The sequence below is a fragment of the Crinia signifera genome, chromosome 1 (genome assembly GCF_055691185.1).
Source record: "Crinia signifera chromosome 1, ASM5569118v1, whole genome shotgun sequence".
In the NCBI taxonomy this organism is placed as follows: Eukaryota; Metazoa; Chordata; class Amphibia; order Anura; family Myobatrachidae; genus Crinia; species Crinia signifera.
In genome coordinates this window covers 254,704,161-254,720,392 of record NC_139217.1, presented here as the reverse complement: position 1 = coordinate 254,720,392, position 16,232 = coordinate 254,704,161, and the positions used below count along the sequence as shown (strand labels likewise).

General features: G+C 44.3%; 1 protein-coding gene across 1 annotated transcript in view; it reads right to left on the bottom strand.

The window, feature by feature from the left end:
- Positions 1-5,297: 5,297 nt before the first annotated feature.
- Positions 5,298-16,232, bottom strand: part of MEF2B (myocyte enhancer factor 2B) — a 37,036-nt gene continuing 26,101 nt past the window's right edge. Inside the window, exons 4-9 of the mRNA XM_083158286.1 lie at positions 15,941-16,024; positions 14,356-14,491; positions 13,155-13,264; positions 9,577-9,673; positions 9,360-9,473; positions 5,298-6,232 (exon numbers count right to left, since the gene is read on the bottom strand). Coding sequence (XP_083014412.1) covers positions 9,361-9,473; positions 9,577-9,673; positions 13,155-13,264; positions 14,356-14,491; positions 15,941-16,024 — 540 coding nt within the window. The 3' untranslated portion in view covers positions 5,298-6,232; position 9,360. The remainder of the gene's footprint in view (positions 6,233-9,359; positions 9,474-9,576; positions 9,674-13,154; positions 13,265-14,355; positions 14,492-15,940; positions 16,025-16,232) is intronic.

Genomic DNA, 16,232 nt, shown 5'->3' with positions numbered 1-16,232 from the left:
GGAAATAAGTCATATCTTGCGGTATAGATTAATAGAGAAAGCAGATGTGGCTCACCATAGGACACAATCACACTGAAGTGATCAAACAAGGTTTATGAGTTTATCTACAAGGACAGTTACTAGCAATAATTAATAATATTAGTAGCAGATGTGACCCATTAGTTCAATACGCAGTATCTGTATTCCCTTATCATGCTACAAAATTTTAGCCATGGGAATGGAATTATACCAGCCATTGGGGTGGTGTATTAATATAAGTGCAATTATGGCCTACTCACAACTGAAATGCAAAACAAAGAAAGAAGGTGGTGTGCTGCGCTTAACAGTTGAAAAATATGTAGGATATACCGTTATCCTCTGCTGACTGCTACAGAGTTCAATTGAATCCATAGCACCATCAGGACCGTGCCCTCATTCATTGGCACAAAGAGAGACCGGCAATTTGCAGCTTGCTGCAACCATACAGCCTCTGCCATCTCAACGGAGGAACGCCACCTCGCCATTTATCGGAGGCATTTGTATCCCATTGGTACCAACAGACTTTTGCACAAACCCCCGCCCCCCCATTTGGATTCCATTTATTGCTTATTGGACAATTCAGGATCAAAGGTCATGGGTGGCTATTACACACTCTTAATATGCACCTTCTTATCAATATATTTTATTTTTAATCAATTAAGCATGCTATGTTCATAGTTTTCTATACATGTTTATTAAATGTTTATTTATTTTTAACTACCATCTACAGTATATATTTTTCAACTGTTAAGCGCAGCATACCACCTTCTTTCTTTGTTTTGCATTTCTGTTTAAGGGCTTGACACCCCTGATAAATTGCTGCTGCTTGGGTTAAACCGCTTATTCCCCAAAGCGCCCTATCGATATCTTGATATCCAACTCCTGCTACTACTCACAACTGACTAATAGTACTAATATTGTAGTAACACCATACCTCCAAACATTTGATGCCTTCAAGGAGGGACAGTGTGCGCAACAAAATTTTGGGGGATGTGGTCTAGTGGGAATGGGGCGTGGCCTGTACTTGCTGCGCTGCATTTTCGCCACTGTGGGGGCATGCCCAGCAGCTCCGTGAGCTGCTGGCTATGCCCCCAGCCCCTCTGGCTTCAGGAATAGACACTGTGTGCATGCGCACAACATCTATTCATTTGTGATATGGGACAATGACACTCAGAACTGTCCCCCCATCCGTGGGACACTGCCGGCCCCTAGCGGGACTTGGGAATGTCCCAAAAAATGGAACGTTTTCCACGAACATTGGCCATGCCCTGTCATTTTTAGCAGGGCTCAGCAGAGCTGTCGACACCCCTGGTTATAGCTGATACCTCAGTGTAAGTCGCTGATCTGTTTTATAGATTCCAGATTCCTGGTGTTTTCCTGCAAGAACACTGCTATGTCTGCATTTTGGAAACTTTTACTGTTTTGGAACCCAGCCCCAGGCTTTTACTAATCACCTTAGTTTGCTATTCTGTGTTGCATTTCCCAGTGGGTTTTTTTTCCTTACTACTCTTCCAGCAAGCTAAAAAAACTCAATTGCCTCCCGCCTCCTTCACTATCTTCCACTTTAGTGACTTCTATGCTAGCTTCCACTACCTCCAGCCTAAGACTAAGTCAGCTTGCAAGTAAACAATTTTTGTGCGTTACCTTTTGGCTATCCAGTATAGTGCTGTGTCATTCTGTGCCAACGTATTCCGGCCAATTATCGGGTGTTCTCCAGTTGTATTAGCCCCAAGTTTAAGAACTGTGGCATTCTAAGCACTGGTGTGTAGGGAAGAGTGGGTGGCTGTTATAGGGGAAAGACCCACACTTGTGTCTCTAGGGATCTCATGCAATGCAATACATTATTTTTTGGGGGGGGGGAAATGTACACCCACAAAAATACAATAAAACTGAGACAAGACAAACATGTCCAGCATTAGAAAATTTTACAAGGGTCTGGCATAAATGAAGACAGCAATACAAAGTGCACAAGTAAAAAGAAAATACATTATATATAGTACATGCATTGACCTAGTACTCACTAGGATATGTAGAGAACATATCAAAGGAAACAACAGAAAAGAAAGACTAAGGTAGAAATTTTGCAGACTATAAAAATCAAACAAGTAATGACATATCAGACCAATAAAAATAACTTACGTTGTTCCTGATCTCCAAACTGCCCCACCTGCCTCAACCTTCGTTACTCTACACTACCTAACCCAACAAACCTAAACAAAAATGCAAATGTTAATGGCTGATATAAGCAGGGCCGGCTTTACCATTAGGCAGCTTGAGGCAACCGCCTAGGGTGCAGGGATCTGGGGGGGGCGCACCAAGTCTGCTTATCAAAAAATAAGGGATGTCTATGAGGATTCTTGTTGTACTTAGTGCAGATGGCTGCTGTGGAACTTCTAAGACCTCACCTCCATACTTTTCCTTGAGGCATACTTCCCTAAATTGCTGCTCCCCTTCCTTATACTCTGTTGTAGGTGGCGAAAGGAGGCCTCCAAAGAAAGCATGGGACTGCCCTCCTTCCTGGGAGGCAGGGAGGACCACCCACATTTTTAGGAGCCTCCCCGCCATTCCGGAATTTTAGGGAGGGGGGGGGAGTGCAGTAGGTTGAAGTTTTGCCTAGGGTGCTGAGAAGCCTTACACCGGCCCTGGATATAAGTAATGCGTACACTTTCAGTTTTAGTAGATGTAATCAGGAGTCTTGTACACAGATATTCATTTAACATTATAATCACCATTTGGTATTCCCCCAACACCACAGTGTACTGAATAAGAGTGTAGAGCCATACATGAAAAGAAACTTATTGTTGCTTTCCCCATGGGCAGTGCAACAGTAATCACTTACATTACCAGATCTCTTGTATCCCTGAAATGCTGACAAGAGAAACAATTCTAATATAAAATAAAAGTTTAGCTGCATCAATAGGTGGCGCAGTTGGTATAAATTAGTTTCACTAAGGAAACATATTGGACCATATAAATTGAAGAGTCTAATGCAGAACAAGTAGCTGTGCCAAATATATGCTGGTTAGGAGCAATATCCCTGCAGATAAATAAGTTGATGGTGATGATTAGATGTGGGTACTCTGGTCAGATACAAATTGCTGCTGTACAGTTACAGTGGGGCAAAAAAGTAATTGGACAGCCACCGATTGTGCACGTTGACCCAATTAAAAAGATGAGAGAGGTCTGTAATTTCCATCATAGGTACACTTCAACTGTGAGAAAAGAATGTGGACATTTTTTTTTACAGGAAATCACATTGTATTATTTTTAAACAATTTATTTGTATTTTCTTGTGGAAAATAAATATTTAGACAATTAAAAAGTTATAGTGTGTACACACGGTACAATTTGCCTTCCGATGTTGACGATATAGTCAACATCGGATCGGCATCGGATGCAGATCGCAAGGGTTTTAACACTTGCGATCCCGATCCGCGTTCACGTATCGCAAGCCAGAAAGTCTTGGCTGCCTTGACTATATAGTGCAGATCTGCACTATATAGTCAAGATTGTATGCAAATCGGATGTCCCTTTCGATCCGATCTGATCATATTGGGGATCGCATCTCAAGGCACATCTCACCGTGTGTACATACCATTAAACTCAATACTTTATAATATAACCTAGATTGGCAATTACAGAGGTCAAATGTTACCTGTAGTTCTTGACCAGGTTTGCACACACACACTGTAGCAGGTATTTTGGCCCACTCTTTCATGCAGATCTTCTCTAGATGTTTTGGGGCTGTCACCGGGCAACACGGACTTTCAACTCCCTCCACAGATTTTCAATTGGGTTGAGGTCTGGAGACTGGCTAGGCCACTCCAGGACCTTGAAATGCTTAGTACGGACCACTCCATAGTTTCCCAGACAGCGTGTTTGAGGTCATTGTCATGCTGGAAGACCCAGCCACGTTCCATCTTCAATGCTCTTACTGAGGGAAGGTGGTTTTTGGCCAAAATCTCACGATACATGGCCCCAATCATCCTCTCCTTAACACGGATCAGTCATCCTGTCCCCTTTGCAGAAAAGCAGCCCCAAAGCATGATGTTTCCACCCCCATGCTTCACAGTGGGTATGGTGTTTTTGGAATGACACTCATCGTTCTTCTCCCTCCAAACACGGCGAGTGGAGTTTATACCAAAAAGTTCTATTTTGATCTCATCTGACCACATGACATTCTCCCAATCCTCCGCTGGATCATCCAGATGGTCAATGGCAAACCGTAGATGGGTCTGGACATGTACTGGCTTAAGCAGGGGGATCTTTCAGGCACTGCAGGATTTAAATCTAATGGTAACCTTTGTGACTGTGGCCCCAGCTCTCTTGAGGACATTGATCAGGTCCCCCTGTGTAGTTCTAGGTTGATTCCTCACCATTCTCAAGATCATTGATACCCCAGGAGGGGAGATCTTGCATGGAGCCCCAGGTCAAAGGAAATTGTCAGTGATCTTGTATATCTTCCATTTTTTTATAATTGCAACAACAGTTGATCTCTTCTCACCAAGCTGCTAGCCTATTGTCAAGTAGCTCATCCCAGCCTTGTGCAGCTCTACAATTTTGTCCCTGGTGTCCTTGGACAGCTCTCTATTCTTGCCCATGGTGGAGAGGTTGCAGTCTGACTGTTTGTGGGTGTGGATAGGTGTTATACAGATAACCAGTGCAAACAAGTGCCATTTATACAGCTAACAAGTGGAGGATAGAAGAGCTTCTTAAATAAGTAGCAGGTCTGTGAGAGCCAGAAATCTTGGTGGTTGGTTGTTGTCCAAATATTAATTTTCCGCAAGAATATACAAATAAATTGTTTAAAAATCATACATTGTGATTTCCTGTATCCCCCCTCACCCCCCACATTCTGTCTCTCACAGTTGTTTGTAGGGATGCCAATTCTGGGATCGGGATCAGTGGGATCCTGGGATTTAGGGCATTTTTGTTCGGGATTTGAATCCTGGGATTGGAGTCTCCAATCACGGGATTTTGAGATTGAAATGTGCATGCAAATTTAACCCTTTCACCTGGGCAGCACTGAGCACCAGCAGTGATGTTAGAGGACACGCTGCACAGCCATGCACTGTCCTCACCCCTCCACGTCTGCCCAAAGTTACCTGTCCTTTTGCAGTGGGCCCCCCAGTCCTTCAACCACATTCCCTAACATCAGGAGGCCAATCCCAGGAATCCTGGGATTACCAGTTTTTCAATCCCGAATCCCGGCATTGAAAAAATAAGCCGGGATAAACCTCCCTAACTGTAAGATCTGTATACCTGAATTTCATCTTATCTGTTAATTATTGTACATAGTATAACGCTAGGTTAAAGGTACTAGAAATAGTGCATTCATATTCTATTGTTTCTTTATTTGATCCATTTTGAGAAATAAAAGCCTCTTGAAAGATGCTTCGATATACTAAACTGAAGCTCTTTTCCCTATGGCCTTAAAAAGTGGCAAAGTAATAAACATCAGGAACATTTGTATAGAAATACTAACTGTGCACTTGTAGGACCACACACATAGTAGATTTTAAATATACCATGCAATAGAGCAATTATAGTCTGACAGTACATGTGCCGTGATTACCAGAAATTACCATTTGGAGGTGTTCACAGGGAGTTTATGGGGAATGGATAGTAAAACACAGGAGTGTCATGCCCATTTGTGGGGCATACAGCTGCTGACGGGTGTGAGCTCATTCATGTAAAAATATGGCATTTGAGTTGCTACTGCTGTGTCCAGTCTGTGTACCCATAAACCAAGCTTTGGCTCCAATGTTCCGATGTACACAATTGAGAATAAGTTTGTGACGGCTCTGGTTGCGTATATTTTTATTACAGGCCAGCAGCTTCACTTGCTAACATTAGCAGCTCTGTAGTCTAGAAAATGGCAATTGCATTTGCAAACAAACAGAAAGTAATAGGCTCTTATTGTAATGACATAACTGTAACTCTGCATTAACTTTGCCAGGCGCTTGGCAACTGCTCGCCTCTGGTGGAAAGGCTGGAACTTTCATCTAACATTGTCCTAGGTACTAATAAAGGTTGATGATGCCTGAGGTCCATTGGACCATTATACTTCAAATCGAGGCAGTGGGGGTGTGCAGAGGAAGGACATCCTAGTGCCAGTGAGTTGGGTTCTAATTTAATGTTTATATCCATTTGGTGGGGAGGCTTTTCAGCAAGTGTATGTGTTTCTCTGCCATAATGGATCCTATTGTCAGCCCTTGAAGAATAAAGCACAATAAATTAGTTAATACCAGAAGTGGACAGTTTCCAATTAGAGTAAGTTCACAAGGAAATGTATGAGTCATAAGAAGAAACAGGACACACAACATTGCAGATTCCATTGGCCCCTTGTGAGGACATGCCAGGGGATGTTAGTGTAGAAAAGCCTTTCCCTGCCTCACTGAGGGGAGTGTGACAATTACCTACTGTAGTACACAGACATTCTAATACTTGCACATAGAGGGTGACATTTATTAGAGGTCGATGTTGGGTTTATGGCGATTTTTATTGCAAAAACGTCAGTTTTCGCACTTTTTCCAGAATTCGCATAATTAATGAGATGCGGGATTTGCTGCGAAATCGCACCGTACTGACAGCGGGGACAACCGGCTTTCTCCGATGCAGCTAACAGCTTCTGTCGCGTTGTCCCAGCGCAACAGAGGCTGAGAGCGTCTTCGGCTTATGTGTCTCCATGGAGACGCATAGCTCAGCCAATCAGGGCTGAGCTATGCGTCTCCATGGAAACACATCGCCCAATCACGCTTTCAGCCTCTGTTGCGCTGGGACAACGCGACAGAAGCTGTTAGCTGCATCGGAGAAAGCCGGTTGTCCCCGCTGTCAGTACGGGGGGAGCCGGCTCTGCAGCAGAAGGGAGACCAGCGCTGGTCAATATAATATACAATATAAAATACAATATATTGTTGTAAAAATGAGGTGTGTGGATGTGTATGTAATAAAGTTTTACTTTTCTGTGTGTTTTATTTTAACATTCTTTTTACAGGTGGACTACAAGTCCCAGCGGGCCCATTAATGCCCCGCATGCTGGGACTTGTGGTTCTCCAAGTCCCAGCATGCGGGGGAGGTCTGCTGGCACTTGTAGTTTTCCTGTATTAAGCAATGTTAGGAATGTGAATTTAACCCTATCAGGCCGGCGTCCAATGACCAGGGACGCCGGTGACAGCCCCGGGCTTCAGCCCTGGACGGGTGAAGCCTGGGGGGGGGGGACCCCTTTTTTGGGGGGGTCCCCACTCCTCCAGGTACCCCGTCCAAGGCTGACCAGCCACGGTGCTCATGGTACGGCCGGGGGACCTTATGTAAAAAATGTCCCCCGGCTGTGGCATGACACTGCGGGCTGTTGGAGCCCGGTGCTGGTTTCAAAATAGGGGGGACCCCCAGATTTTTTGTCCCCCGTATTTTTGGAACCAGGACTGGTCCAAGAGTCCGGGGCTGGTTTCAGAAATACGGGGGAACCCTACGCTTTTTGTCCCCCGTATTTTTGGAACCAGGTCCGGCTCAATGAGCCCGGGGCTGGTTATGTACAGGAGGGGGGACCTCACGCCATTTTTTTTTTTTTTTAAATGACAAAATCGCACATTTCAGCAAAATCGCACCTTTTCATGACTAAAAATCACACTTTTTCATTCCGAAAATCGCCCTATATCGCACTTTCTATGCCGGAATACACACCTCATTAAATATGCGAATCCGCTGCAAAAATGCGATTTAAAAAAACGGCAATATAGGGAGATTTGAGAAAAAAAAAACCATTTTCTCAAAAACGGTCAAACCACTAAATCTCGCCCAGAGGGTAATTCAGATCTGTTCAGGTCGAATTTGGTCCCCTTGCCGATGATGGGGGTCTGCACAAATATGCACATGTGCAGACCTCCTGTGTGAACAGCTTCGGCGAGTATCACAGGCGTTCGTTCTGTGAGGGGAGGGAAAGGGGCTGAAACATAGGGAACGCCCAGCATTTTATGGGTGAGCCCATAAAAGTGCTGGGCTTTCCCCTGTGAACGCAGGCGTGGTGATGCCTGCTCGGGGTGGGCGGATGATGTCACAGCACCTGCCCCGAGTTCGGCTTTCTCCAGACAAGATAAGTCAGTCTACAATGATTTTTCACCCGTGTGGATGCATGCAAAGGAATGTGTAAGTGTACACATCCCCTCACATGCAAATGCGGGGATTCGCGCAGTGGGTGGGGCATTGTTCCAGGCGGGCTGCGTTTACCTGTTTGCTAGGCTGCGAACATAAGCAGCCCAGTGAGCCGGTCTGAATCAGGCCCATAGTGCAATGTTCTGATCTTGTAACTAATTGAACCTGCCCCATATAATGTACAACTATTATTGAGGTTTGAAATAACACATTATAAGCTAATGCTGATCATAATTTCAGTACTATAATATAAGCAGATTCTTTTTTATTTTCACTAACAATTAATTTTGCAGCATTTTGACTTGAGTCTTTCCAAATACACACGGATGCTAGAATATGTGATAGTATAGTACAGCAACAATATGTACAGTATATGAGTTCTTCAGGACTAGGTTATGTCCCTAGAAATGATGGACATCGACAACCACACACATACTACATCAGTGGTTCTCAACCCTGGTCCTCAAGTGCCCCCAACAGTGCACGTTTTATAGGTCTTCTCACAGAGGGGTAGATTTATTAACATTCGATCAGGAGAATATGCTCTATCCCCGTGCGTTAAGGCAGGGGATAGCGCTTCTCCTGATCTATGACACCCACTGAGCGGGTGTCTAACGTGCGGCGGTGTGGGGCAGGATGCATAGCGCAGGGACAATATTTTGTACTGCGCACCTGCCTCCTGCCTAATTTATGAATCAGCGATGCTGACCGTTCCACTGCCTGCAGCTATCGACTTCGACAGCTGCAGGCAGGCGATGCCCTACTTCGACAGCTTCAGGTGGGCGATGCCCCTAATTTATGAACAGTCAGCATCGCTGACCATTCCGCCGTCTGCAGCTATCGACTTTGACAACTGCAGGCGGCGATGCCCAATGCGGATACGCGTCCGCTCGCCACGCTTCGGGCTCACTGTGCTCAACTCCACGCCGGCATGAATACTGGGGGTATGACGTGGGTAGTGGGGGTATGATGCGGATAGTGGGGGTAAAATGGCTGGTCTATACTTACCCTTCTCTGGCCCGGGCACCACGTCGATCCCCGCTGACTAGTAAGGTCTGCTAGAGATCAACTGGGGATTTTGGATATTGTATTTTAACACATTATTTAATACATTTATGGAAAATAATAATAATAATAAAAAAAAAAAAAACATTTAAAAACACTTGGGAATTCTTTAATTCCTTACTCACCTTAAAAGAGAGTAACCATGAGCCATTGATGAATGAGGATGTGCCCAAAAGGGGGATGTGGGTCTTGACAGTCTACAGTAGCTGAGGGTAGGTGGAAGGATGGATTTGCTATATCTGACGTTAAAAACAATAATAAAAAAAGAGTCACCAATGCATTTGTACTTTTCCTTTGTCAGGATTCATTCCTGCTGAAATACAAATGTAACTGGACACAGACCTGTGTGATGCATCGTTGCATGTGGATATTTCCCATTGCCATGGGTTGGTAGGGTGGCATATCTGGTTGGGAGACTCGGGAATCCCATAGGTCTTTTCTAGGAGACAAAAATATTTATTTTTTTGTTATTGTTATATATTTAATTATACTAGTAAAGATATTATGCATATGGTTGCCCCCAGTATCCATGAGCATAGTGGGCATGGTATAACAGATAATGTCTAGTTTGACAGTCATTAGGTTGACATCAAAAAGTCGACATGAGCAAAATGACGAAATAGAAAAAAATCAACACATTAAAAGGTCAACTCGTAGAGTTCTCGTGGAAAGTAAAGTATGAAAAAATCCCTAAAATGAAGTAAAAAAAAATCCCTAAAAACTCTTGTTGACTTTTTCGTTTGTCACCATTTTGTCAATGCCAACATTATGCATGTCAATCTTTTCGTGTCAACCTATTGACTGTTGACCTAGACGTTGTCTATCAGCTATCCGGATCATACCTTCCCATACAACCCTTTAGATACCATAATTACTAAAGTAACCAGAATACAGGGTGTAGGTGCAGTATAAAGGAATTCAAGAGTAGAAGTAACAATCTTTAATGCAATGGAGGACTGTCTATACAGACACACGGGTCAGAGCATATAGCGGGAAATTGGAAAGAAAGCCGGACACCTGCTGCTCGTGATTGTGAGGATTGCCTTCAGATAAAATAAAAATGATGTCTGCTTTATTTAAGTATTATAGGTTTAAAGTTATAGAGCAGGCATGTCCAACGTTGGCCCTCCAGATGTTGTGAAACTACACATCCCAGCATGCTTTGCAATAGTTTTAGCATTCTCTAATAGCAAAACTGTGGCAAAGCATGCTGGGATGTGTAGTTTAACAACATCTGGAGGGCAAACGTTGGACATACCTGTTATAGAGAATGCCTGGCCATTTGTTGTGATCTCGCAGGAGGACATACTGTGGATATTGGCCAATCATTTGACACTTATTGTACATCTCTTTGGCCAGATCTATCCTGCTGCGGTCCATTCCTCTGAAAAACGTCATTGTGGCTGATACAGAGGGGGTTATTCTAGTTCATTCTTTCTGACAAAATCCTTCTTAGATGGACAAAACCATGTGCACTGCGGGTGGGGCAGATGTAACTTGTGCAGAGAGAATTAGATTTGGGTGGGGTTTTTCTTCAAAGTGAGATCTATATTGCAGTGTAAAATCATGCAGTCAGTATTTTCCCTGCACAGAAACAAAATAACTCACCCAAATCTAATTCTATCTGCACATGTTACATCTGCCCCCCTGCAGTGCACATGGTTTTGTCCATCTAAGAAGGATTTTGTCAGAAAGAATGAACTAGAATAAACCCCAGAGTTATGATGAAATAACCCCAATTCTTCATTAGGCATATGCTAATAGGGGTTTGGGGAAGGGGGGTCACATTTCCCATAAACTCCTCTTCTCCACAGTCTGGCCAGCGGCTACTTTACAGTATGGAGCTGCTGCACATGCCTAGAGGCATCAGATTTTCCTACCGAGGGGCGCATTTATCATGATCGCATTTACAATGCGATCTGGGCGGAATATTACCTCCCAGGATCGCATTGTAAAATGCGATCATATCGGGGGGGATGTATCATTTTTAAGGGCGCAGGGACAGGGCTCCGATAGGAGCCCGTCCCTGCGAAGCCCTAACCTGGAAGCCGGGAGGTCAGCGCATGCATGGTAATGCGCTGACCCCCGCCGACCTCTCTTACCGCACTACCCGGCTCACTGCCATACGCTACAATGGGCTATCGCCACATTACAATAGCGATAGCCCAGGGGTGCGATGCCGGGCTGCCCGATGTTGATACATCGGGCAGCTTCGCATCCCCCATAGAAACCTATGGGGGATGCGGCTGGCGGCGCTGCAGGGAGGATCGCAGCAGGTCCCCCTTTAATACATTTGGGGGATACTAAATGCGCCCCCAAGTCTGCTGTGTGTCTGTGGATCATACTGTTCAACAAGATTAATGGGCCTGGCTATGTCTGAAGTATTGTAATACATAAACAGCAGTTTGTTTGGGACAGACTATGGGGGTAATCAATCCCGGGTCACGACTGTCGATACGCCTCGACAGCCGTGACCCTGGCCCCGTTTCCGTTTTGCTCGACCACAAATCAACAGACGGGATTCAATGTCCCCCTGGCAATCGGCGAAAATGGGGCATCTCTGCGGATTGTCGAGATCCGGCTGTGATCGCAACAATTCATGGCCGTTCTCTGCAAAATGGTCCCCACAGCTTTTAAAGTCAGGCCCGTGCTGTTGGTCAAGACAGCACTGAATAGGCGCTCGCCGCTATTTCCCCCGTCGGAAATAGCGGCGCGGATCTCCCTAATGTTTGTTACACGTTAATAATGCACCATTCACGGGCTGGTGTCATTGCTCTTAAATTAAACATTTGGAAACCCCAGTACAGAAATCCCCTGTCCTACAAGAGATGCCACGCTCCCTAAGTACAATATGCACACATCACATGAGAGATAGCCCTTCCCTTATCCCAAGAGGCTGTCTGTTGGTGACAATCTGCCACATTAGTCTTGGGGGCAGGATGTACTAAGCATTGCTTCTGTGATGTAGTATATCCCATGGTACATACCCCACACTTGACTATCTGTTTTGTCATTGGACACAGACTTACTGGACCTGAGTGTCCACATCAGACAACTAGCATAAGTAAGCTTTAGCTTATGGGCCCTAAAGGTGCCTAAAAGTATGCAGGAGCAGTCTATCTTCTACGGATGCCTCCTGCTGCATTTAATTACATGGACTTGCACAGCATCTTCCTTGCATGAATTAGTCCCACAGTCTCAGCCACTCTTATGAAGTCAGAATGGGACACAGTGGAAGTCAACAGAGCCAAAGATGATTTGGGGCTGGTTACAATATATGTAAGAGCATAAAAAGTAGACAGTGAATTGTAAATTTCAGGATTGGATATTCTAAAGCAGGGATGGGGAACCTTAGGCCCTACAGCTGTTGTTGAACTACACATCCCAGCATGCCCTGCAACAGTTTTAGCATGGCCAAATAGCAAAAATGTAGCAGGGCATGCTGTGATGTGTAGTTCAACAACAGCTGGATTGGTCAAAATAACAATAAAAAATTAAACAACCTCACCTCCTCTTCATCAGAATGCTGAGCATATGGGTGCCTTACTAATATTGTTTATTGTATTTTACTGATTGACAAAGATGTGGATCTTAAGCCTCATCCACAATATTGTTAACAATATCACTCAGACAATCTTCACAATATCATCTAGTGTGGACACTCAATAATAACAATGCACGCTCTCGCACGTCGTTAATAATTAGTGATATCTAGTGAACATGCATGTCAATTTGGCAATATAGGCAAAATACATGCCCGTTCAGCAGTTCCCGGTGATGTCACTAAACGGTATCGGCCGCTGATATCATTCAGTGTGTATAGACAATCTCGGCTGTGGCCGATATGGGCAACTATATCGGCCCTGTAGTGTGTATGAGGCTTAAGAGAAAAGGGAGAACATTATGCTCTCAGCACTCACCTGGATGCTACCCATCACCGTCCCCTGGGTGTTGCCTCCCTGATGAGGAGAAGAGCTGGTTTTGGTCTGCCTGGCATGATTGCTGTGAGACACCAATGAATGGCTTGTATCTACAAGAGTGCAATGCTATAAGAGACAGACACCCACATGGCTGCATATGTGACAGTACATATATAATATAAAAAAATTATGTGTGTATATCAATCAAATAATTTATTGTCAGGACAACATTAAAAATGCATAAGTGATGTTACAAAGCAAAATACAATTTACAGAATGATGTTTCAATTTTAATTTTTTACATGTGTGAATTGTGAGTATTTTGCTAGGTAATTAATATATACATACATGCTCACAAATATATACATGAATATATGATAAATGTTCTGCAAAATACAGTAGCAAAGTGTTCCATAGTGCATAACTGTGAGTGTAGTTACGAAATTTAAAAAAAGTGTTGTGCTATTACATGGTCTAAATGGTTGCATAGAACACTCGGTGGTATGGTTTAGGGTGGTTCCCAATGGGTATATAAATAATCTGTAAATTGTCTACAAATAAACTTTGGTATATGCACTCCTCCGACTACTTCCCTTTCTTCATACCACATTCTGCTCAGAAATGTGGATCGTGGTGGCTTCAGCGTGGTGTTTTGAGACTTCATGTATCAGACTAAACATATCTAGAATATGCAAGACTATTTCCAACTGCGCATGTATAAGTACATGTATGAGTATGTAGACATACTTCTATTTCCTACATATGATTAAGTACAGTATCCAATGTGATGCCACTAATCAGTGATGGACACAATAATAGGCGGGTATTCAATCTAGGATCACGGCTGTCGATCCATGCCGACTGCTGTGATCCTGGCCCATCTGCGGTCAGTCCGACAGCTGAACGACAGGTGGGATTCAATGTCCCGCCTTCCGATTAGCGCAAAGGGGGTGTGGGTGCGAAAACGGCCGTGGATTGTCGATCTGCGGCCAATATCGCGACATTCCACATCCGTTATCAGCAGAACGGGCCCGACAGCTTCTAAAGTCGGGCTGGTTCTACCGTGAACCCGCTTCAATGCTGTCACTAAGGACAGCATTGAATAGGGAGCCGCCGCTATTTCCCCCGTCAGGAATAGCGGCGGCGCATTGAATAGCCCCCTAAGTGTTTTGTGCATGACAGAGTATTTGGCAGTGGATACCTGGTGCTAAGGGCTCAGATAAGGAGCTGCCATTCTGTTCTGGAGACTTGAAGGAACGGTACATGCTTGGAGGGGATGGTAGGGATCGCTCCATACCTCTTACATCTATTGTTAAACCACGGCTTAACAACAAAGGCTGATGGGGAAAAAAGACAAATAAGGCATACAGAATTATTAGTTGGTTTATAGAGTAAATGATATTGCATAATATAATGCTGGTGTGAGGATACAGAGCTATTAGGCCAGCCCATAGAAGAGCTCTATGCATCAGGGTCATTAGGTCGATATTCATTGGATCGACCACTACATGTCGACACCTGAAATAGGTCGACAGGGCTAAGGTCGACAGGGTTGGAAGGTCAACACAAGCATTAAGTTGACAATAGCAAGGTTCACAATCAAAATGTCGACATGAGCTTTTTACGTTTTTTTTTGAGCCGACATGTGCCAACAGGTGGTATTTCATGCCCTACCATCTACTAGGGAGAATAGAATAGTGTGCAAGCGTAGCGAGGCACCGTGCCCAAAGCACGGTGAGCACAAAAAGCCATGCCAAGGGACGTAGTACACTTTGACGGTGTCCATGTCGACTAAATTGGATCAACGCAATCACCGATACCCATGCATCACCTCTGACTTTCTGATTTTCTTAATATTGGATAAGTTGCCCAGCAAGTCAAAGGGAAGTATTCAATGCGGCCAGCAAGGGGGTTAAACGGCGAGGATTGCTGAAACCAAAAGCGACCCTCAATGTTTAACCCCCGTGCTGGGCGCTCATCGTATTAAACATTCCAGGGGAATCCTCACTGTCAGAGGACAGCGAGGATTCCCCCAACTGCATGGTTTGGGGCTAATGCAGGGAGCCTGCTGCATATAGCCGTGAGCCTCGCTGTTTCCACATCACTGTAAAAACCCATTAAGGTGGAAATGGCGTGTGCAGGGGGATCAGTTGAATACTGACAGCGAGCAATCAACACTGGTCGCTGTCACAGCTTGCAAAATGCATTGAATACTGCCCAAAGATTCACCCATTAATAATATAAAAAACACATCCAATCATTTAAATGTGCTGCTCAGCTATGCTCTACTTAACATATGTTATAGGGGATGAGTTCCATTCTTTTCCACTTTTGGAGCATATACACAGTTGCAAGGTCCGTGGAATCATCACAAATCCTGTCAATCACCTTGAGAACAGCACGCGTATAGCAATAGTAGCAGTATTTATCGCAGCACGGCCTTGCGCGTGCGCGCTAATGCCACACACAGTAATGCCTATTACATATAATGCCACACACAATAATGCCTATTACATATAATGCCACACACAGTAATGCCTATTACATTGTTTACCCAATAGTAGCAGTGTGTGCAATCCCACTTGGCAACATTAAGGAGCTGTCCAATGGATATAGAATAGATACAAATCGTGAACACTGTATAATCCACCCTATATAATTTTATCACACAAAAACCCTATGCTTAGTATGTATGTAGTTACTAGGTCATAAATGGAGCAAAAAGTCATCATGTCTGTTTACATTTTACTTTGTTTACTCACAGGAGACACACAAGACAGACTGACCTTCTCATGCCTCATCTTCTGCATCCTTTCTCCCTGCCTCAATACGTCCTCAGTGTCCAGCTCCAGCCTCCGACGCTTTAGAGACTGCTGAGGAAAGAGCAGTTGCTGTCATTGGCCCTTATTCAGATCTGATCGCAGTACAAATTTGGGTACTCTTTACCTAGAAGGGCGCCCACGATTTTGATCTTGGGCATCGTAAGGTAAAAAAATCGCGTCGGTCGCATCGCATGCGACCAAAAAATCGCATGCGATGCGACCGACGCGATTACCGCGATTTCCCATAGGGAACAAT